The 23,617-nt window shown below is 29.7% G+C and overlaps 3 protein-coding genes across 6 annotated transcripts in view; 2 read left to right on the top strand and 1 right to left on the bottom strand.

The window, feature by feature from the left end:
- LOC145181543 (uncharacterized) overlaps positions 1-5,571 on the top strand; it is a 50,852-nt gene extending 45,281 nt beyond the window's left edge. For all 3 annotated transcript variants that reach the window (XM_090077720.1, XM_090077719.1, XM_090077718.1), the window contains 5 exons: positions 34-4,527; positions 4,651-4,742; positions 4,859-4,916; positions 4,998-5,090; positions 5,273-5,571. In XM_090077720.1, coding sequence (XP_089933846.1) covers positions 34-4,527; positions 4,651-4,742; positions 4,859-4,916; positions 4,998-5,090; positions 5,273-5,350 — 4,815 coding nt within the window. In that variant the 3' untranslated portion in view covers positions 5,351-5,571. The remainder of the gene's footprint in view (positions 1-33; positions 4,528-4,650; positions 4,743-4,858; positions 4,917-4,997; positions 5,091-5,272) is intronic.
- Positions 5,572-10,335: 4,764 nt separating this feature from the next.
- Positions 10,336-13,820, top strand: LOC149891534 (uncharacterized). The gene has a single exon (XM_090079250.1). The coding sequence runs from the start codon at positions 10,495-10,497 to the stop codon at positions 13,048-13,050; it is 2,556 nt and encodes an 851-aa protein (XP_089935376.1). The 5' UTR covers positions 10,336-10,494; the 3' UTR covers positions 13,051-13,820.
- Positions 13,821-20,504: 6,684 nt separating this feature from the next.
- On the bottom strand, positions 20,505-22,772 carry LOC145192916 (uncharacterized). Of its 2 annotated transcripts, none has more exons than XM_090080250.1 (2): positions 22,390-22,772; positions 20,505-20,948 (listed from the first exon to the last, which is right to left on the bottom strand). In XM_090080250.1, the coding sequence occupies exons 1-2, from the start codon at positions 22,396-22,398 to the stop codon at positions 20,538-20,540; spliced, it is 420 nt and encodes a 139-aa protein (XP_089936376.1). In that variant the 5' UTR covers positions 22,399-22,772; the 3' UTR covers positions 20,505-20,537. The 2 variants fall into 2 exon arrangements, with proteins under 2 accessions (XP_089936376.1, XP_089936375.1); XM_090080249.1 differs by having other exon boundaries at positions 22,401-22,769.
- Positions 22,773-23,617: the final 845 nt, after the last annotated feature.

The raw sequence follows: 23,617 nt of genomic DNA, 5'->3' as shown, positions 1-23,617 counted from the left end.
TTTGACATCTTGTTTTTTTATTTTTTATTTAAGGATGAGATAGCAAACCTTCAATCAGAAAACTCAAATTTGTTAAAGCAGATTGATCTATTAACTGCTTTACTTAAAAGACAGCCAGATAATTTGGACTTAAAGGATGCAGTATCTGAAAACAATCAAGCTTTCCTCAAATTAAGGAATAACTTTGATGATGTTATTTCTCAAAAAGAAATTTTGCATGGTAAGCTGAATGGTCTGAATGCAGACATAAAATTATTGCATTCAAATGAATTAGACATAGTATCCTATGCTCCTGGCAGTGATACTGTAAGTAAATCTCAGTATGTAAGTTTACAACAAGAAAGAGATTTTCTTAAAGAAGAATTAAATCGTGTAACTAATGAAAATAATTTAATTGGAGGTAACAGACACAATCTATTTGATAATATTAGCTCTGGTTTACGTAGTGATGTGGAGCTTGCACTTAAAGAACGTCGTGAATATGAAACTTCATTTAAACTAACAATATTAGAGCTTGAACTAAAATTAAAAAGCTGCAATGATGAAATCAACTCACTTTCAAACAGTATACTTAAAAAAGAGAGATTGCTAAATGAAAAAGATTGTGTGATAACAGAGTTAAAGTCTCGTGTTGAAATTGCTGCAGAGATACTTTCAAAAAAAAAGTATTATGAAAATATTGAATCTCGCTTGCTAGAAGCAGACAGTCAGGTTGCTGCATTGAAAAATGAAAAACGTATGCTGGATGAGGAGATGAGTTTGTTAAAATTAAATTATGATAGCTTGAAGTTAGATTTTGATCTTTTATTAAATGAGGTAAAACAACTAAAATTGCATGCTGATGGAAAAATTGAGGAAGCTCTGTTAAGTAAAGCAGAAGAAGTTCAAAATCTGAGAAATGCTTTTGATTTAAGTATGGCAGAAAAAGATGAAATGTTGAATCTTTTACAAGAGCGTCTTGCAGATCATGATCTGTTTGTTAAGTCTGCTGTTGATGAAGAGCATAACAAATTAACAGCAGATATGTTAAAGAAAGAGGAAATTTTCAAGGAGAAGATTAATACTCTCGAAAGACGTCTTTCATCTATACTTGCAGAAAAAGAACAACAAGTTTGCCTAATTCCATCATCAAATAACACAGTTGAGTTGCAGAAACTTCAAAAAGATTTTCATGCTCTTATTGAAGACAAAGATAAACAAATTAATGATATCTCTTCTCAACTTTCTCAATATCAAGACAGAATAAATGAATTGCAAATTGATCGCACTCTACTTCAAACACAGATTAAAACATTGCAGTCAGTAATTAATGATTTGGAACATCAAAATCACTCATTAAAGTCTCTTAGGGAAGAAATGATTAACATTAAGTCATCTGAGATTGACCAGTTGATTTTAAGTAAAAGTAAACAACTAAAAGATTTGCGTGTTGAATTTGAAAGTGTCTTCTATGAAAAAAATGTTATCATTGAAGAAATGAGGGCGCAGCTCAAAAAATTAAGCAGCGAACAGATTGCTATTCAAAATAACTTAAGAGAAATGATAAAACAAAACAACATAATGGAGCAGAGTATTACTGATTCTGAAACAGAAAAAATTGAATTAGATGCTCAATTGAACTTGCTGATGGAATCACTCAAAAACGTTAAAGCAGAGCTTTTAAACGAGAAAAATGAAAAACAAAACTTGAAAGAAAAGGTGGCACAAATGTTAGATGCAGAAAAACTTCCATTGGCTATAGATGGAATTGACAGAAAATCTAAAAATCTTCAAGGAAATGTTGATAAACAAGAAGTTAACACTGATGAAAAACTATTTTTAGCAAACAGTTTACCTTTCAATTCAGACACTCATCACAATGAAGGCTCGTTTCTCGAAAATAATGAAACTCCTTATCTTAAGTCTTCTGAGATTCAGGAGTTTGCTAGTGAGATTTCTATTGTTCAGAATAACAAAAGTAGTGAGTTTCAGAAAATAAGATCGTTAGAACAGGCTGTTAGTTCTTTAAAAATGGAACTTCTAACATTAAGGTCAGCAAAAGAGAGGGCAGAAGAAATTATGCAAGAAAAATATCAAGATATTTTTTCAAACCTCAGGGAAGATTTAGATAATGCTCGAAGAGCTAATACGGCTTTGCAGGAAGATAATTTCTCTTTGAAAAACCAAATTGATGTTTTTACCAATGTTGATGCCAAAAGACTAGGACTTCTCCCTGGTCGTTCATTAAAAAATCAAAGTATGCCAGATGTTGGAACTATTTTGCCTGTAAGTTTACATTCTAAGGATAATGATTCTATTTTGGAACAATCGTTTGATAAATCTCCAATAAAAAGTGACATTAGGCTAGAGTTTATTGAGTCTGCTGCAGAAGAACAGATGAGTTTAGAAATTCCATTAACTGCTGAGAATTCTTCTAAAAAGCATGTGCTCAAGTTAAAGAAACTTTGTAGAAAGTATAAAAACGAGGCTCAAGAAAGTAAAGATGCTGTGTCTGCATTAACTGTAGAACTGAGTGTATTAAAAGAAGACTACCAAACTTTGGTTGATAGCTTATCAGAGGATCGCATTCAATACGAAAAACAAATTCAAAACTTACGTGAAGAAATCAATGAATTAATTAATGGAAAAACTCAACTTGCTGCTTCTTTAAAAGCAAATCATGAACAGCAAATTCTAGCTCTTAAAGACCAAATAAAACTGGTTGAAGAGACTTATCAGCTTAAGGTATCAAAGTTGAAAGAAAAAATACATGTGATGACACAGGAAATTGTAGTAAAAGATGCTGTCATAACTGCAAATTCCAATGATTTATTAAATGCTGATAAAGAGTTAAAAGCATCTTTTTACGAAAACCAACAAAATCTCTCTAAGTTGAACGATTCTCAGACTCGCTTAGATGAAAACCAAAAACTATTACATGATTGTAAGGAGGAAATTCTGTCAATGGAGACTCGCATTAAGTATCTTGTCGATGAAAATTTGCAATTAACAAAGAGGTTAGAGCCTAGCAACACAATGGAGTTTGGAAACGAGAATCCAGAGTTTGATAAAGTCGAAGTCAGCTTTTATCAGCAATCTTTAATGGAATACCAGTTAGAACTTAGCAAAGCAAGAACGGAAATTAGTAAAGCTCGAGAAGAAAATTGTGTCATGGCTGATAATCATTTTGCCGAGAAACGTGATCTAACCCATCAGTTTAACGAGATGCAGACTCGCATCGAACAATTACTAAAAGAGAATCTTGATAAAGAGATTGCTGCTAAATCTTTAAGGGAAGAAATATCAGCAAACATTGAAGAAAAAAGTATATCTGTTTATCAATGGAAAGCAAAACACGAACAATCTGTGATGGAAAATGAAGAAATGAGGGTAAATTTTCAAAATGAAGTTCAACTATTAAATGATGAATTAGCCCATTCTCAAGAGGAAGTAGTTTTACTCAATGACACAATATTTGAGTTGGATGACAAAGTAAGGCTACTCGAAGAGGAAAGACATCAAAAAATCTCATTAGCAAATAGATTGGCTGAAGAATTGCAATTAGTTAAGCATGAAAAAGAATATACTTATAATTTAAACAAAGATTTGGAGATTGAGTTAGAAGTGACTAAAAAGCGCGTTGAATCTTTAACGAAGCAAATCACTGCTCACAGTGAAGCGATTGCAAAAAAAGAAATTGACCTTGTGAGTTTGCAAGAAAACTGTGAAAAATATGAGTCTAGTCTGCAAACCGAAAAAAGTATTGCGCAATTGCTTAAACAAGATGTGACCATTTTACAGCAGGAAAAACTTGAATTAGAAGGTCGTATTCGTCGCGAAATTCAGCAAGCATGGGATGATATGGTTGTTGACAATAATAATTATCGCAGAGAAGTTTTAAAGAAAGAAAAAAGTAATCTTGAAATACGACACGAGTTAGAAACATTAATGCGCGAAAAAGAATTCTTCGCATCTGCATTACGAGGCCAGCTTTCGGAGACATCAAGCATTGATGCTGAGTATTTACGTCTTCAAGTTGCGTTGTTGCAACGTGAAAAAAATGACTCTAGCGACACCTTCGATCAAATATGCAATAAGTTAAACTCAGAAATGGATAATTTGACCCAAAAAAATGCTGCCTTAAATTTAAGATTGGTAACTTTACGCGCTATGCTTGAACAAGAAGTTAAAGATCACGAAAAAACTAAAATCTATAAAGAACAACTTGTACAACACAAAACCGTTTCTTTTTGTAAACTTAAACAAAATGTATCAAAAATAAGTAATGACATGAAACTACTGAGAAAAGATACAGCGTTAAAAATTGATGTAATGAAAGATTCCTTCCAGCAATTTGCGATTGATCACATTAATGAAACGGGTGCTTCTTCAAGCAAGATGCCAGTTGCTCTTCAAAATAAAGATCTAGAGCTGAAAGACCTCTACAGAAGATTTCAAGTTCTACAGGAATCTAATCAGTTGTCTGAGCTGAGATTAAGTGATGTAATCGGTGTTCTTAAAGAACTTAATCAATTGAAGCAAGTTAAGGTATCTAAATTTTCTTATTCATTTTCATGACTTTTTTACATTCGTTCGTTTATGTTTTATTCATTTTCATGACTTTCATTTTCATGACATTCATTCCTTTATGTTTTAACTAAATATTTTCAGGAAAGGCTTTTAGAACTAGAGAATCGTCCAGCAGAATTTCATAAAAACACGCTAGATTCAACTTACAGAAAGATGCAGCAGCTCAGCGAAAAGTAACTATTCTTACTATTTATCATTTATTATTATCAATATTTATAGAGAATTTTTGAACGTTTTCGTCATCGTTTTTCTGTTAACATTTTGGGTTTACATTTTTTTTATTTTATAGGCTGCTTGAAAGCGAAAACATAATCAGATCAAAAGATGAATCCATTCTTGTTTTAGAGGTTGTTAACCACTTTTTTTTTTTTGTTTGTTTGATAATTAATTTTAGGTTTCGATTGTAAATCCTTTTTATTTTTTTCAAGAACGATATATCTTACTGGCGTAAACAATATGCAGATTTAAAAGAAACAAAAGATAGCAGCATCGATCAATCTATTAGTTCAGAAAATAATCAGGTATTCAAAAGAATCATTTGATTTCCGTCTTAGAAAAATATCTTGTCTTTTAACATTTTTTTTTTTTTTTTTATTTTTTTTTGGTACAACAAAAGAATTTGCTTTTATGAATTTAAGATCTTATCTAATTTTTATATCTTTACTTATGATCATATAAGATTCCAGTTTATTGGATTTTATAGAACGTACCTGGCTTCTCACCTTTCAGAGCGCGCTCCGTTGAATTGGAGCCCACAACGCCTAAAATGCAACGAAATTAGTTTTAAAATAGGTTATCATTGAGCACCTTCTTTTAAATACGCTTTCTTTTTTGCTGGTTTAGTATTTATACATGTATATATAGTGCAATTTAGAAATTGATAAATGGATTTTTATATGTAACATTCTTATATTTTCTCCAAAGTTATTTAAATGTTAAAAAGTTATTTTGTAAATTATTGGTTATTTACTGAAATCAAAACCAATCTCACGGGAACTCAAATGTTAATGTCGTATACACTCTCTTTTTACTGGACACTGAAAATATTACGACCTTTATTTGCAAGGACAAAAAATGTTTGTTTTAAAGAAACGGTAACCAATACAATTTATTCAAAGTATTGGCCAACTTTTTTCTACCAACACGTAGCTTTTACGACACAAGAAATCTTCATCTTAAGATTCAATCATTCATCCTGTGGCCAATCTGTAAATACAAAATTTGCTTAAATTACGTCTACGGTATTAGTCTGCGACTTCTTTTTTAAAAATTCATAAATCTTTATCTAAAGCGGGCTGTGATCTTTGAAAATATCTATCCACATTCTGGCATAAAATTTTTGAAGGTTTTTTGTAAAACTTAAAGTGAAAGTTTTTTAACTCAACTGAATAAAGGACGTGGAACTCTCCATTCTTTTAACTAAAATCTAGAATTACCTGAAGATGAAGAAGACTTGACAGATGCATAAAAAGCGAGTACTTAGCGTAATGTTTGACAGGTAAAATCCAATTGTAAATATTCAAACAACGACAAAAGTCAAACCATTAAAGAGCAAAAGGTTGACAAGTTGTAACGACACAATGACTCGTTACAACTGCTTATTTTAAACAAGTAGTTTTGTTTTAGATTTGTGTGGTTTTCTTAATGATTTTCTAAAATCTTTTTTATGTTAATTTTGTTTTGGCGTGATGAAAAATCTCTTCAAGTAAAAAACTTTCGTTTCACGTCTCTATTCTGGTATACAGCCATATTTTCATAAAACTTAATCTTTTCAACTGATCGGGAAATCCCTAAAAGTAGGGACGTAACAACGGAAACTTTTTTTTTCGTAATTCCTCCATTTGAAAATTGGTTTATGGGATTCGTTTTTTATGTAAATATTCGGGTATTCTTAGTTATGAAAGTTTGTTTCGTAAGATGTTTAGAGTTTTCATCCTATGCATCTTTCGACATCTTTCACCCTAGACATCTTTCGATATCTTTCAACTTATGCATCTTTCGATATCTTTCACTCTATTCATCTCTCGATATTTTTTGATTTAGAATATTGTCATCGATCGAACCAAGTAATAATTTACAAGTGTTTTGCGAATGCAGCGTGTGATAAAAAATCCAATGTTTCCTTAAATTCAATTTTTTGTAGCCGTATTCTGTTCCAAGTTTTCGTACTTAACTTTATTGTTTGCTGATGATATTTCGTATGTTAAAAATTTTTATTTCGAATGTTAAGCTTTCAATTTCATTTTTGATTTCGAATTTTAAAATATTTTATCTTGTTTTTAAGTTAGATTTTCTGTTACCAACTTTTCGAGAAAAAAAAAATTTTCCCGCGAGAAATTTCTGGAGAAAATTTGCACAAAAATCAAAAAATGTGCAAAATTCTTCTCAAATAAAAAAAAAAGGCGTTGATTGAAATTCCTGAGCTCCAACTAAATGTTTTTTCTTGTTACTTTTTTTAAGTGAGAATGGCCTTTCTTTATATCCTTGATACTTTTGAGAGGAATGACCTGTCTTTGTATCCTTCAATCTAATGAAATCATGTTCTAAAAAGGTTTTTTAAGCTCTAGCTGGTACCAGCCAAATACTAAAAAGCGTGGCATTAAGTTCTTGTTATAAAATATTGTTTGCGAAGTGAAATTTTTTTTGATGAATTTTATTACTTATTTTTGGATTTTTCATAGTTTCTTCTGAAAAAGTAATGATCGTAACTTTAAAAAAATGTAAATAACAAATGAAAATTTTTAAAAATGCTGGTTTTTGGAAACTGTGTTTATTAACCGTTCTTCATAAGAAGTCTAGTAACTAAAGTGAGTTTGAAAATGAAAAGCTTACAGATTTTGAGGATTCACATTAGTAGGCATTTTTACCTATTTTTGAAAAAAGTATATTAATTTGAGGATACTTTTTTTTGTTGATTTTGTAAAAAAATAAAAATATTAATTATCAAGTGACGATTTAAAAACGTGCTTTATGACCTTTGTTTCATGTTTTCTTCTCTTTTCACTTGGACTCGGAGAGAAGTCTTTTCTTCTTTATTACACTTGGAATCTGGTAGATGTCATCCGATTCATCGAATTTTGCTCTGGATTATACTTAGAACTTGGTTTTCCTACATTTAGCATTCAATTCGGAGGATAACAAAGCTTCGCGTATTTCGTTTTCAAAAGGTCAAAAAAGTTCATGACACTTTTTGTTTATTCCGATGGTTCTGACAACTGATGTCTTTTCATGTTTTCTAATTGACAGCTGATATTTGTGTCAATTTGATGAAATGGTCAAATTAAGCCTACCCAGCCATTTCAACTTTTAAGCTAATCCCATTATAACTGCTAGTTGATAAACCCCATTCGTCTTTTATAATTTTGAGTGAGCGCATAAAACTACTTCTTTATCAATAAATAGTGCTCCACCAGTTTCTTCTCGATTTTATGGGAAGGATTGGTAGTTAAAGATTGTTAGTAGAAAGATTGTTAGTTGAAATCTGTGGATAACATCTCATTAGCCGCCTTGAAAAAAAACAGCACGTTGTTTTGATGTATTCACAAAAATGTGAATACATCAAAACAACGTGCTGTTTTTTTTAAGTTTTGCTTTTTTTTCGCACTGCTAATATCGTATTTAACATACCTTTCGATCACTATTTCTGCCTTACATTTCTTTTCCAATTTAACTTCTTTCTTGGCATAGTCGCTTCAAAAATGATAAGCGTTATATTTTCATCCGACGCTTTTTCCTAATTAATTCCGGTAATGGCAATTTATGAAATGTAATTTTAAATAACTACTCAATAACTACTAATAACATTTTTATTAACAAATATTTTGAACGTTTTAATTATTATTTTGAAAACAATTATTAAAAACAGTTATCTTTGTTAATTGATTGAGTTTAAAAACAGTTGTAAGTTGCAATTCAAGACAATTACTGCTGGTACCATAGAAAGTGAGGAAGTGTTTGTGGAATCAAATGGATCAGATTAAAATCGCAAGTTAACCTACTTACTTAATAACAAAGTATCTATTGATGCCGAGTTATCTATGGATGCCCTCATAATGTTACTTAATAAAAGATTTGGTCCTAAAAGTTTTGGATAATAAATTTACGTGACTAATTCTCTGGTTTTTGATAACTGACTATAAGTAGGAGTCGATCAAAAGTCAGTTGGCCTATTTACCTATATTTTGGCTATAGATTGCTGATAAATACTTTTGGTAAGTAAAACACTCATTGCTCCAGTTTGCTAGAAGCTTCATTAAATTGAAATGATTTTTTTGATAATTAACAAAGTCTTATACAAAATATTTTTTTTCTTATTAACAATTTAACAACAGTTCTTCACGTTACTTTGAGTTCAGCTATAAATCACTCAAAGAAAAACACTATCTTTAGAAACATTGTGCTGTGTCAGCTTTTAATTTTCAAAACATTCAGTCTGTAGAATATGTAATACTTAAAATATTTAGATATGTAACCAATTCAAGGTTTTAAACAATCAATGGTCTTACTTCACATTTTAAAAAATGTCATCCAAAAATAAGTGAAAACAGTTTACCATCGGAGATTTTAAGTGAATCATCAAACCAATCTCCAAATGAAGTGAAATAACCTTCAAAAAACTTAAGGCCTAATAAACCAAAGGGTGTGGCAAGTTTTATTATAAAATTCAAAAAGCAAGTATATGGTATGTTGGTACTAGTTTTCTGTTTTTTTCGCAAACATGATTAATTTCATAATTCAAAAACCACTTCATATAAAGCATATTTTAGTATTGCTTTAAATCAAAAATATTTTCCTTTACTTATTTTAGTATTTTAACTCATAAAATTTTCTATTGACATCCAATTTTTTGCTCTTTTGTAAATGTATTTTACATACAAATATGTTTTTGGTTGACTTTTAAAAGTTAAAATAAACTTAAGCAAACAGCTGATAAAGTAATTATAAATTTTGTTATTATCTTTTTTTATTATTATTATCTTTTTTTTTTTTTTCTTTTTGCTTAAGAAACAGCCCCTCTTCCCCTAACTAATACCCCAACAAGGTACACTATCCGCAGATAATTTTGCTCTGTGAATAGTACACGTTGGAGAAATCTTTCATTTGAAAATTAATAAAAATTATTAAAGTAGAATGTGGCGCAATTGCGGTCCATATTGCAGCGGAAATTTTAACTTTTGAACTTTGCTCCAAATTGGGCTAAACAAATAAAATAAAGCTCCACAACAGCTCAATGGGCTTGTTGGGGAAGAATTCTATTAGATTCTAGATGGAGAAAAATTTTTTAGAAAAGCTGGGATTGATCTACCAAGATACAGGTACAGACATAGCTTGAATATGAGTTTATATTGCATTATGCTTTGGTGTTACTTGATTTTACTCATATATTCATTTTTGTCGCTAAAGAGTTAAACCCTATAAATCAAAATCGAAAAGCGAAAGTGAGATTTTTTGAAGAAAAAGAAGTTAAACGGTTAAAAAGTAAAATCCTGAAGAAATAATTTGTTATAAAATGTTGGAAATACAGTTTATTGTTTAATTTAGCAGCATACTTTATATTTAATAACAAACTTTTTATTTTTTTTGAATGGGATATCGAATTTTTTTTTTTTTTTTTTTTTTATGGAATTATTCAGTTTTGACCAATGATCCCTTTCTGACCAGTTTATTTAACAGAGGCAAATGCCGAGGGCGAATAAAACTTCATAGACTTTTATTTACACACGCTATCGGATTTTAAGCTGATCTTTATTTACAACAAGTCAGTGCAACCACGGTATTTAACTAATTGTTATTATACTCTTCTGTGTTAATAGACTAAAGAACAGATTTAAGTTTATTTTCTGTATTCATCTACGTAATTCTGTCGTAAAGCGATATAATTAAAGTACTATACACGACGATGAATGCTTTGTAGATTGATTCAAAATGACAGATGTAGCTAGTTTAGAATGGAGTGAATGTGGAGAAAGTTTTGAAGATATTCTGACGAATCCACGTGTGAATTTACCGCAGCTTATTAAACTTTCGTCTTCAGTTACTTCTGGTACTGGTGTGTCTTTACCAGCAGGTCAAATTGTTTTAGTTCAAGAAAAAAGAACCGTCACAAAGTTAATTGCAACTGATGAAAATGGAAATGATCTTTGTCTTCCTACTCAATGTCCTTATAATGTGAAGCTGAAACTTGCACCAGGGAATGAAAAGTATTTTGACTCAATCCTTGATGTTGCTAAAGCAGATCCTCTTCCTAAATTTGTTGAAGTTACTCGTGTCTCTGGTTTGGAAACAGTATCAGTTGGTGATCGTCTCAAAGTTGTTATTGTTGAGAAATCTGGTTCAACTCCATCATTTATTCATTTCAGAAGTTCATCAGGCAAACACATAAAAATAGATGTAAACCAAAATATATCATTCAGACTTGCTGTAAATGATACATCAGATAAACTACTTTCTGATTTGGCTGCTAAATCCTTAGAATTGCCACTTGTCATTGAGTTTGAGCATGGTAGTGATGTTCCAAAAACTCATACTGATCTTGGCATTATCAATATTACTAAAGGCTTTACAGAAAACATTGTTTTGGCATCTGCAGAAGTTAATTCAGTAGAATATGTTTTTGTTTTTCCATTAAATGCACAATTTAAGTTTCAAGTTAATTCCAAACTCAAGCTGGCTAAAGATGAGCACTACAGGGAGTTGTGCATGTCTTTCTCCAACGTAGATACTACTGAAGTAATAAACTTTTTGAATATATTAGACCCACGTGTTAAAGAGTCTATCCATATTGTGGAATATAAAAAGCTTTTAAAACTCTTTGGCCATAATGTAGAAGAGCCTGATGAGATACCTGAAAAACCATTAGAAAACATTACCTCCATCACCTCTCTAGATAAAAGAACAGAGACTATAGAACCAAATGTTTATTTACATCAGGACATTTCACAACAGGAACTTATTAAAAAAGAACAAAAAGAACTGGAACGCAAAACAAAAATTGATAAAGAAAATCAAAAAGCTGAACTTAAGAAACAAAAAAAAGAGAAAAAAGAAAAGGAAAAAGAAGAAAAGAAAAAGAAAAAGAATGCTGTAAGAAGTAGTAGTGCAAAAGATTTAGTTATTGAAAAAGTTGATGAAGAGATGTATATTGTTCCAGAAGCTCATGAAGTTCATTCACCAAAAAAGGCTCATCCAAAGAGTTGTGTAGTTGTTTCAGACACAGAAGACACAGATTCTCATGCTCAATGGACAGTGCAACTAAAGAAAAAAATTAATATGTTTCGGGATCGTACCAAAACAAATGGACAACGCCAAAAGAAGCAAAAACAAAAAGATGGTGCCATTTTCCAATCAACTCAAGACCCTGAAAACTGTAAAACACCAATGTATTCCAGTTTTAATGAAGATGGTGTTTTTTCTGAGTCTTTATATGAAAAACTTCCTGGTGATATGGCATATGAATCTCTTGATCTGCTTAAGCATACACAAAGATCATTAGCCTCCTCAGTTGTCTCTGTTGAAAATAGTAGTGATAGTGGTTTTGATGAAATAGATCAAGCTAAAATTAAAGCTTGGAGAGACTCTATGGTGCCTCCGCCACTACCTGGTAACCATCCAATTCATAACCGCACCCCAGCTGTCAATGATGATTTGTATGAAGTGGCTGTGGATAGTAATTGCACATTAGTTAATAAAAACCTTGATTCTCATACAGCATGGAAGCAATTCTACAGTATCGTAGAGCAAAGTTCTAAAGAAATTTCAACTTGGAATATGCAAGATGTTTCAAATTGTCTCCAAGATTTAAAGTTAGGAAATTTCACATCTGTTTTTAATGATTCAATGGTTGATGGTCAACTTTTACTTGATTTGGATGAGAGTGTTCTCAGAGATTTAGGTTTAAATTTATTTGAAGCTCGCAAATTACGTAAGTTTATATTTGGATGGAGACCAGATATTATAAGACCAATAAATTATCCTGAATTAAAAGGGTTTAGCAGTGATGATCCTTCAGAATGGAGTGAGATTGATGTTGTGAACCATTTAAAAGTTATTGAAATCCATGACTTTGCTGAGTTTTGTCATGTAAATCAAGTAAATGGTGATTTGTTAAAAGATATTTGTGTTGACGATCTCATAATGAACTCAATTCTAACATCTAAAGATAAGAAAATTAAAATGGTAAAAATAAAAAACTATGTTATTGACAAATGGAGGCCTAAAAAAGCTGGAGAAGGCAATTATGTTACTGCAAACTTGCGCAAATCTACACCTCAAAAGAATACCTCTCTTTCTTTTGATGAATCACAAGCATCTACATTTCATGACCATTCCCCTCAAAAAGAATCATCAGGTTCTGTTGCAAGAAAGACAAGTTTAGGTGTTTCAAAAAAGCCTGTTGGTGATGCTCCTCTAGTTGCAAAGATGAAAATGCAATTGGAAGAAAAACAAAATGACTGGCAAAATCGAAAGAAAATTGAACTATAACATTAACATTATCATTGATAAAGTCTAATACTCTATACATTACATGTATGTTTATAATATAATTTATGCATGTATATAATTCATGTATGTATGTATATATAGATATGTATGTATGTGTGTATACACACACACACACACACACAAACACACACACACATACATACATACATACATACATACATACATACATACATACATACATACATACATACATACATACATACATACATACATACATACATACATACATACATACATACATACATACATACATACATACATACATACATACATACATACATACATACATACATACATACATACATACATACATAGACACATGCATAGATACATACACACATAGATGTAAGTGGTCAGTATTTTCCTTAAGGCAGTTGATTCAAGTTCCAAACCTATACAATTCATTATAGTCTGTTAGCATTCCATAGAAAAGTTTGAAAATCCTAGAAGTTTTTTCACTTGTATAGGTTTTGTTTGAATTATTTATAGCTATTTTGTATATATATATGTTTGATTGTATTCCTTAATAAGCGTTTTTGTGCTTTTTTTTTTTGTTTTTTTGTTTTTGTTTTGTTTTGTTTTATATAACGAATTTATGGTATCTGTTTGTAAAATGAATTAAAACATGATCAGTATATATTTTTATAGTTTTTGAAATAAAGCTTTTTAAATAGTGATTTTTAAACTCGAATATTGTAACACGAGTATATGATATGAGCATTTATTTTAGAAAAAACTGATGATTGATAGTTTTTTTGTTACCAATAATCATAACGAACTATACGGGAGATAATAATCAATTTACTAGAATTTATTAGGTAGATAAGAATTGTATTAGAAAATGTTACCTGAGCAATGATTGATCACTTTTTAAAAAGATAAAAAAAATTTATTCCTAAAAGAATTTTAATCGTTTCATTTTGATTTTGATAAAAACATCATATTGTTGGATTACGTCAGAACGGAAATACAGAAACACAATTACATTTGAAACAAAGTTCTGTTTACAACAATTTAATGATTCTCATTTTTCTGTATTTCTCTTAATTTCTAAAACCTTAAACTGCTAAGGAACTTGTTTTAGTTCTATGATAAATGTGTCCAAAAAATTTTAGAAAAGCTGAAAAGCTGTTCCCTTTTTAAGGACTACGTAATGTATAAAAAGTTTGTACATTTTAAAAATAAACTTTAAAGTAATACATTTTAAATAATACAAATAATATTTTGATAATACAAATAATACAATTAAAATAATACATTTTAAAATAAACTTTAGTGCTTGATGTCATACTTGTCTTTTGCAAGATTTGACAAATGTATACCTTTTTTAAATCAAACTTTGCAGTGCTCAAAAATACTTTATGATAATAAAAATATTTTAAAATAGTTTTAAACTGAAACTTAGCATTAATTGAGATGGTTTTTTTTTTTTACTTTTCGGCTTTTCCATCAAACATATTGAATACTTTGAGGGTGATCTTCATCTCTAATTGGTCTAATAAAGTCCTGGATGACTTTAATGTTGCGTTGAGCTCCATCGTTTATCACAGAACTGTTTTTAAGTAACCGTGAAATATTTAAATTATTCATTGGAAGCTAAATTTTCACCAAACTTTCGATATAAGTGATGTTAAAATTTTGAAAAACTAAGTAGCTATTCTAATTTACTATTTATTATTACTTTTCATTATTTTACAATTTTTTCTACTCTTTTTAGTTTTGTGCTTTCAGAAATGAATATCTTTCAGAAATTCATCATTGATAATTTTGAAAATTCATAATTCTATTATTACTTTCAGAAATTTATTATTAGGTTTTTTGGAACGTCATATTTAAATCAGTTGTGGAGTCACGTCGTGCCATCCTAAACTCTGAAAGTCTTTCATAGGGTTTAAAGTTCTAAATTTCAACAGCTGGGGTGCTGCTAAAAGGAAAGCCGTTAATTTACATGTAATCCTATAATCGTTTTGTAGAAATCTTTTTTCTTTAAATTCTTTTGTACAAAACTGAAAAGATATTTTGGCAACCTCGTAAAGAACAGAGCCAACTGCAAACTTTCGGTTGCCCCTTAACCTATAATGGTCAGCTTTTTGAAATTTAGGAAATGAGGTCATGTGAAACGAATAAGTGTGTTTTGATGATGAAGTTTGTTTTCCAACCAATTGAAAAAAAATCTTTAGATCTTCAGACGCTGTGCAATCTAAGGATGAAGTTCAATTTATTTAAAATCATCCTCAGTTTATGGTTTGTTTTTTTTTGTTTGTTTTTTTCAATTAAGGCAGAACGGTCAATAGAATAGTTTTTGTGGATACTTGAAACTTTGAAATCTTTACACGCATATATGTCATATTTGCTCAATTTCTCTGAGATTTTGTTATTTTCTGGCTGATTTTTAGGGTGATTGAGAGAGTAACTTTAAGAAACCCCTGCCCTCCATCTTCACCTAATTTTTATCTAATTTTTATTTAATTTGATATCAATATCATTTGTTTCTTGATTTCTGTGATGAAGCACCATTGTTACAAGTTTTTCAATGCAATTGCAATACACTAGAGGAGTATCTTTTACAATAAAAAATCAAAATGAGTGATACAGATTGCAATTTAGTTATTTTAAAAAAATTGTGGATAATAGATTACAGATCTCTTTGTTTTCATTTAATTTTAGTAGCAATGGGAATTTATCACCATTGAATAATTTTCCAATCATCTCGTTGTTCTCATCCAGTTTAATATTGAAACACAATTCCAAACTTTATCTCTCCCCCTCCCCTTGCTTTTCAGAAATGGTGCAACTTTAATCATACTGCGATAACTTCAAAATCATAATCAAATAATTACAAAATGTCCTTTAAATTCATAAAAAAATTGCTTTTTAATAATAATTTTTAAGTAGCAACCTTATCTGATATATAGTTTTAATTGTAGCTTGTTTAATCATTAATTCATTAACAATCATTAATGTTTAATTCAAAAGAAAAGAAATCTTTTTTTCAATTTTTAATTCACACTTTCTCCTTTTAATAACTCTGGTATCCAAGTCTTCAGGATTTCCAAAATCAGGAAGGGGTCAATTAGGGATCGGGGTGGGGTTGGATCAGCTCCAATTAATCTACCTTTTTTTGAAAGCTATCGTCGTGTGACACCAATATCAGCATACTAGAAAATTGAGTATGCGCCCCCCCTGCCTCTTAGTTACTCTCCTTGAACAACAAAATTCCTGAACAACGCCCTAAAAATATGTAATTTCTCCCCATGAAATAAGAATATGTTTTCTGATAATAATCAAAGAAAAAATATCTTAGGATGTGTTTTAACGTTTAAGAACATGTTTTTATGCATCGTGTTTATATAATCGTGCTTTTAGTTAGAAGTTTTAGAGTTGACTTTGTATAATCGCACTCACAACTTGATTGCATAAAATATTATCTGTAAAGAACGCTTAAAAAAACTAATGTAAAATTCAAAGAAAAAAATTTAGAATGATTGTTTTATTTAATAGGGGTCAAGCATAGTGATATATTATTGTCTTTCAAAATAACCTCTGTAAATATCCCTTTTTTGCTTCATTAAAAAAAAAAAGAATGAGATTTGTTAACAAATTGATCAAACGTGGGGATGGCATGGGGAACAGAAAGTTTCAGAAACATTTTTTTATAACCATGTTTAACTTTTCATGATGCGAGAATCTCTGGTTAAAATGATCATTTTAACGATAGAATCCTTAAGAATATTTTTTTGCAGACAAAATTGAATTATTTGTTGAACAGATGGTGCGACTCATCTGTTTAATAAATGAGGGGGTGAGAACGAGAGTGGCCTAACTCTCTAAATTTCTTAATTACATTTTATGCGAGTTATCTCCTCTGCTACTCAAAAAGTGTACTATTTTATAGTTAAAATGCCTTATACTGACACCAAAACGAATTTTTATCCTGGATTTTAAAAGTAAAAAAATTACACAATTGCACAACAAAAATTGACTCCATGTCAGCAATTTACCCTAAAGAAATTATTATTTTATTCTAAAAATTTCTATTCTGGCCTTTTTTTTTTAGAATATTAAATGCAATCCTATCTGTCATTTACATCAGTGTTTTCATTTTGGGTAAAAGAAAGTTTTGTTGAGCAATAGGTGATTTTATGGTTTACCCAAATCCCAAATCCTCAGGGCCGCCGAGAGGGGGGGGGGGCCAAAGGGACAGTTTGTCCCGGGCGGCAGATGTCAATGGGGCGCCAGATGCCAAAGTAAAATAAAAATAGTTTTTTTAATCTTAAAATGCCATAATTGAAATGTATATATTACTCGCGTTATATCATTATTTTTAATTCCTCGAAAAAATAACAAACTGTGAATACAATTTAGAAATAATTCTATTCAGAATTTAGAAAGTAATAGTAAATATTTTTCAACTCTTTACGATCAACTTATTTATGGTAATTCATGTTTAAGATTTATATTTAACTATTGAAAAAAATTTTGCCTCGAAAAAAGCTCAAAAATTTTATTTAAGTTAGGAATTGTTTATGCTGCGGTTAGTTAGCAAAAAATGAAATAAAGTTAAAGTAGCTGTAAAGGCATAATGTACTTTTTTGCTTCTATGCTAAGTATATATATGAAGCGAAATCTATAAGGGCGCCGAAAAAGGTTTTTTCCCGGGCGGCTTGAAGGCTCTCGGCGGCCAGATATCCAACTTTTATTTATACATACATACATACATACATACATACATACATACATACATACATACATACATACATACATACATACATACATACATACATACATACATACATACATACATACATACATACATACATACATACATACATATACATATATATATATATATATATATATATATATATATATATATATATATATATATATATATAATTATTATTATTATAAAAATAATAATTATTATTATTATTATTATTATTATTATTATTATTATTATTATTATTATTATTATTATTATTATTATTATTATTATTATTATTATTACTATTATTATTATTATTATTATTATTATTATTATTATTATTATTATTATTATTATTATTATTATTATTATTATTATTATTATTATTATTATTATTATTATTATTATTATTATTATTATTATTATTATTATTATTATTGTTATTATTATTATTATTATTATGTTACCCGACTAGCTATTTCCACTTAATGTTTTAACAATAAAACAAAGATATTAAATTTTGAATTCCTTTTAAAAAGAGCTGTCGAGGGTTTTTTCCCGAAACCAATTTTCCTCGCGAACTTTTAATAAAAAATAGAAAAGCTGACAAACCCAAAAAACTGATAAGGAAATATTTAATGAAGTTTTACATTTAATTTAAACATTTAAATATTTAATGAAGTTTTAAAATAAACTTTGTGCAGTTGATGGCATTGGTTTAACAAATTACTAAAACAGAATTAACAAAAAAAGTTTTTAAAACCTTAAACTATTCTCTATCTTATCTTACAATCAAGCAACGCCTGTTATTTGCATTTGGCAAAAAAAAGGCGATGTTATTTGATTGACATGATGCAGCAGTTTTTTAATCATGAAAAAAAATTAATCTTGATATTTAAATTAATCTTTGCATCATGGAAAAATTGGTTCATCAAGAGAAGTCTTGATTTTTCTGACCAAGAAATAGTTGTTTCAAAGAACTTATCGATTGTGAAGTTCTAACAGTGCGGAAGTCAAAAATGGCTACTTATAAAGAAAGTATAGCCTACGCTGAAACCAATACTGCTTTTAACTATCGTATGCAAATAAACTCTGTGATCATTTGAACTTGTGAATCAAATGACATTCAAATCTCAAAACAGCCATAAAATGACTTCCGCATTGCTAGAACTTCACTCACGTTATTGATACTCTTGCACCATTTGAAACACCACATGTGTTTTTTCAAAAACTGTTGTTGATATTTTAAAATCAAAAAAATTTATTAAACTTATAATTAACACTTTAAGTGAGCTTTAACCAGCCAATTGAAAAAAAAGTTTTTTTAAAACCCAAAATTTTGGAATGCAGACTTCCGAAACTTTGCTCATTTAATGAAATACCAAAAAGCTTTTTTCACGAAATGAAGATCCATTTTGGAAAGGAGAAAGTTTAAAATCAGCAGCAAAATAATTATTTTAACGGTTTTTATCCAATTCAAGCAATTGGATGAGTAAGACAGCAATTGGATGAGTAAGACAGCAATTTTAATGACAATAACAAATGTAACTTACCCTTGTTGAAAAGCTTTTTTTTAAAAAAAATTCAATTTGCTATCAATTTTGGCCCTCAGTTCATTAAAAAAGAAATTCTTTAAGCTGGTATATAAAATACCTGTAAACTTATAAAATAAAATATGCTCTTACTTTTTTAAGCCAGTATTGTAAGAAATAAAATAGCTTTCAAAAATATGCTAAAATTTTTTCTCAATACCGAAAAAAAAACGGTTTTCAAAGTTTGTTACCGAATTTCTAAATGATGGCTATCCATTATTTTAAATATTATTTTCGAAAATTTTGCTTTGAACTTTGTTCTTTGATTCTATATTTTTAGTAGTATTTATTGTACTTAATGAAAATTTTTTTAGAAATGTTCACTTTAAAAAGATTAGGTTTGGTTCTTTGAACACTTACTATTTTCGCGTTTAACTCCCTATTAACTCCCTATTTTCGCGTTTTCTTTTGTGTTTTTTTTTTTGTTTTTTTCTCCAGCGATATAACAGTTTGAAGTTTATTTAAATGTAACGCAAATATTTGATTAAACTAATCAACGTAACCTGATCAAAATAAAAACAGTAAACGGAATCTAGAATGGAAAATAAAAACAAGAACAACGAGGAGCTCTTCAGAGAAAATACATTGAAAGAAGACTCTTTCGTTAATTTCAATTTAAGATATAAGGGGGAACTGTTTTATTTTGAATTCCCTATTCTTTATGACAAAGCTTTTATTTTGCAAGAAATCAAAGCCAAAACCGGAGTCAAAAGAAACTTCTGCCTACGTACTGCTGCAACTTCTTTAAAGGACGTTCCATTGAAAAACAATAAAGCACTGCTAACAAAAGACCAAAAATTGGATATCGAAAGCAGCGGAACATCATGTAAGACCAAAACATACGATAACAAACAATTTTCAATGCATTCATCCAACATATCAACCTTGTTATTGCAAGAATATTGCGGAAAAACATTATTGTTAATTGATGAAAATGGTGAAGGAGCAGAGACTCTGGAGAACGTGGATCCCGTATCAGCTTATAACAGAAGGTCAATTGAAAGTAGATTGAGACCATTTGATTGTCCACCATAATAAAAATGAGTGTACTTCAAATTTTGTAATTTGTAAACAAAATGTAAATGTACGATTTTAACACCCTTACTCAGAGGAGTGAGTCAAAAAAACAAACCATAATCTTTGAAAATATTTTCTTAAGATATGCATCATTATACAGAATTAATAAACAATTTCATGAATTTGGCATCTTCCCTGTCTTTATTTGCTAACTTAGCTTTCAAAATAGAATTTAACTCATGAAATGTCTGGCTATTTGGTTCTAGGGTTAATAGTTTTACAACATCCTTTTCTGCATTATCCATATCTTCACACAACAAATGAGCGGTGGCTCTTCTATACAAACATTTTATATTATTAGAGTCTAATTCCAAACCTTTATCACAATTAGTTATAACACGATTGTATTGCTTTAACTTAAGTTGACATGCAGCAAGATTTGAGTAACAAATTATCTTCAGCTTCTGTACCTCATCTTCATAATCAGCTGTCTGGAGGATGATAGGAATTATATCTCGTATTGAGCTAATGTAATATTCCCCTGCAGATTTAAAATCTTGAATCTATGAGATATAAGCAGATTAATTTAAAATAATTGTACAATTTGAAGCTTTAAAAATATAAAATATATAAAAAAATGCCCCTCAAAATAAATGTAACACTAACAGCAATTGACACTAACACTGCTAAGAAATTTCTAAGACAATACTAACTCTTTATAAAGCTATAATGTTAAAGGTATAAGAAAAATATTAATGTGAAAATGAAGACTAAATCAACTAGTTATAAATTACTCATGCATCACACTAGCTTTTTTTTCTTTCTTACAATATTGACAGATCAAAAATTTCAGTACTTTAAATATTATTGGCTGTATGGTAAAATGGAGTGACTTGGGACAAATTTTCTTATCTTTTCACTACAACTCTTTGATTATCACTGCAATTTAATACTTATGTTTAAAGGAGCAACAATATGTAAGGGAATTAACCATAAAGTCAAATTTTTCAGACTGCCTCAATATCCTGTGAATCTTTAAAAAGAAATAACAAATAGAAAGCCACCTTTGAAACTAAGTTGTTTTTGAACACAAATAATTTGAAGGAAGCCACCTTCATATCTTATCTTTTAACACAAATTGACCTTTGTGGATTTTTTCATATGATTCTTTTGCTAGAATTGACCTTTTTATGTTTGCTTCTTTATACCAAATTTTGTCAGATTCTGTCAGATCTTCAAATTTTGTTAGATCTTTATAGGATTTATCTTCTTCACAAGATTCTTCTCTGCTGAATTCATGCTTTCACCTTGGACAACTCATAACACACTGTAATTACAAAACTTCAGCATGATATAACATGAATACTGTATGCACATTTGAAATAAAATATATATTAAAGTTATGTACACATTATAGGGTTCATTTTCAGTATGATCTACCATTGGCTGTAACTGCATAAGGTTTTTTGTATTTACTAAAAAAATCATATATGTCCAAATAGGAAGAAAGTAAACAATGCTTGATTCACATGGTGATTTTAATTACCCAAAACACTAAGAAGTACAATTTTGTTTACAAGAAAAGAATGGTTATGTATTGTAGATGATGCAGAGTTTTTTCCAAAAGTTATTAAGTTTGTCACAAGTCGCCACAGTCACAAGTCACCCCATTTTACAGTAAGTCTGTAGTTTAAAATAAAAATATCTCGATTGTTTATATAACTAAAATATCTAAATACTGATTGGTACACTTTTTTGTCATACATACTTATTGCAATTGACATTCCAAACTTACAAGATATCAAAATAAAGTTTAATTGCATTGTCTACTTATGCTCTCCTCATTGAGGCACATAAAACAAAATAGCTATGAAAGACTCTTTCTAAATAAAAGACATAATTAGGATAATCTAGAAAGCTTCTCATACACAGGTATAAGCATTTAGTCTAAGTGTGCAACATTTTAGGTATTTAAAGGTAACTAAATTTTTTAAACTCTCTTACCAATAACATACATTAAATTTTTCCTTGGCAAGTTCATTTTTTGCATATGCATCAGTGATTCTTTGCTCTGGTGACCGTTTCCAATGTTCAATGGGCATACTTTGTATACTTACGAAGTATATACCAATGGTAATAATAAGAGGTTTATGAATTCAAGGATAGCGAATTTTGAGGCGTTTCGCGCCTCGTAGTATTTTTTTAAAAAAGAAAACCTTTTAATAAAGAAATTCGAGAAAAAGCCGGCAATTCAAAAAATTGAATTTTTGAAATATGCAGAAATGTTCCTGGATATCTCTTTTATCTGCAAAAAAGCAAACATGTTATTGTTGTATTGTAATATTTCACTTAAATTCAAGCAACAACTTCAAAAAAATTAACCTTTCAGTACCAGCGGAATTTTTGTTTCGATCAATTTCGAATACTTTCAATTAATCGATAAAAAAAAACAGTATTAAATATTTAAGGGGACGTCCATAAAGTACGTATGCAGTAAGACCAATGCTTTTGGACCCCCTCCCCCCTTATACGCACTTGTACGCTTTTAACCACCCCCTCCCCCTCTTGCGCGTTATTTATTAAAAAAGTTTTCAAAACATTAAAATACAAAAAACATCAACATTTTTAGTTAGAGATTTTTCTGTACTTAAATAAAAAACGGGCAGTTATTAAAAAAAAGGAAAGAAAAATGATTTAGAACGGATTCTTGTAGCGAGTATTTTATATTTAGCCTTTTATGTTTCCACAAATGGTGACTTAAATAAATTAAATATGTTATGGAAGCCAGGCATGAACTCTGCTTCTAATCTTTCATTTGTAATCTCCTTACTTACTTCTTCACTTTCACTTAAATCACTCTCCATTTCAATCTTTATCTTTTATTTTTTGTGTGCTTTCTTGTGCCGTTTCATTGCAGCCTCGCTCGGCCAGTATTTGTTGCATTTGTCGCAAATTCCTTTTAAAAGCTTTTTTTCCAATGAAGGACAATACAGATCAAAATTTTTTACTTTAAATCTTCTGTAGGTATATCTTGTAGCAAAAGCCTATGCGCTAGAGGTGCAAAGTTTGAATGATTTAATACGTTTTTAAAATATTGAGACGGTTCCATCGCTTTGTAACCATTCTCGCAGTACTCGTAGATGGCTGGAAATGGAATAAAACGTTGGGGGATGGTATTTGGCCAATTTGTTTCAAACGATGAACAACATAACTTGTCCTGGCATTTCACAAT

This window comes from Hydra viridissima, unplaced genomic scaffold (genome assembly GCF_058129835.1).
Source record: "Hydra viridissima isolate aposymbiotic clone 2 unplaced genomic scaffold, HvirCarnegie_v1 scaffold_2, whole genome shotgun sequence".
NCBI lineage: Eukaryota > Metazoa > Cnidaria > Hydrozoa > Anthoathecata > Hydridae > Hydra > Hydra viridissima.
This window is presented reverse-complemented; position numbering and strand designations above follow the sequence as displayed.

Coding starts and splice junctions, on each gene's coding strand:
- LOC149891534 (XM_090079250.1), top strand. CDS start 10,495: ATGACAGATGTAGCTAGTTTAGAATGGAGTGAATGTGGAGAAAGTTTT.
- LOC145192916 (XM_090080249.1), bottom strand. CDS start 22,487: ATGCCCATTGAACATTGGAAACGGTCACCAGAGCAAAGAATCACTGAT. Junction 20,949..22,400: donor TTGCCAAGGAAAAATTTAAT/GTATGTTATTGG, acceptor TATATCTCATAG/ATTCAAGATTTTAAATCTGC.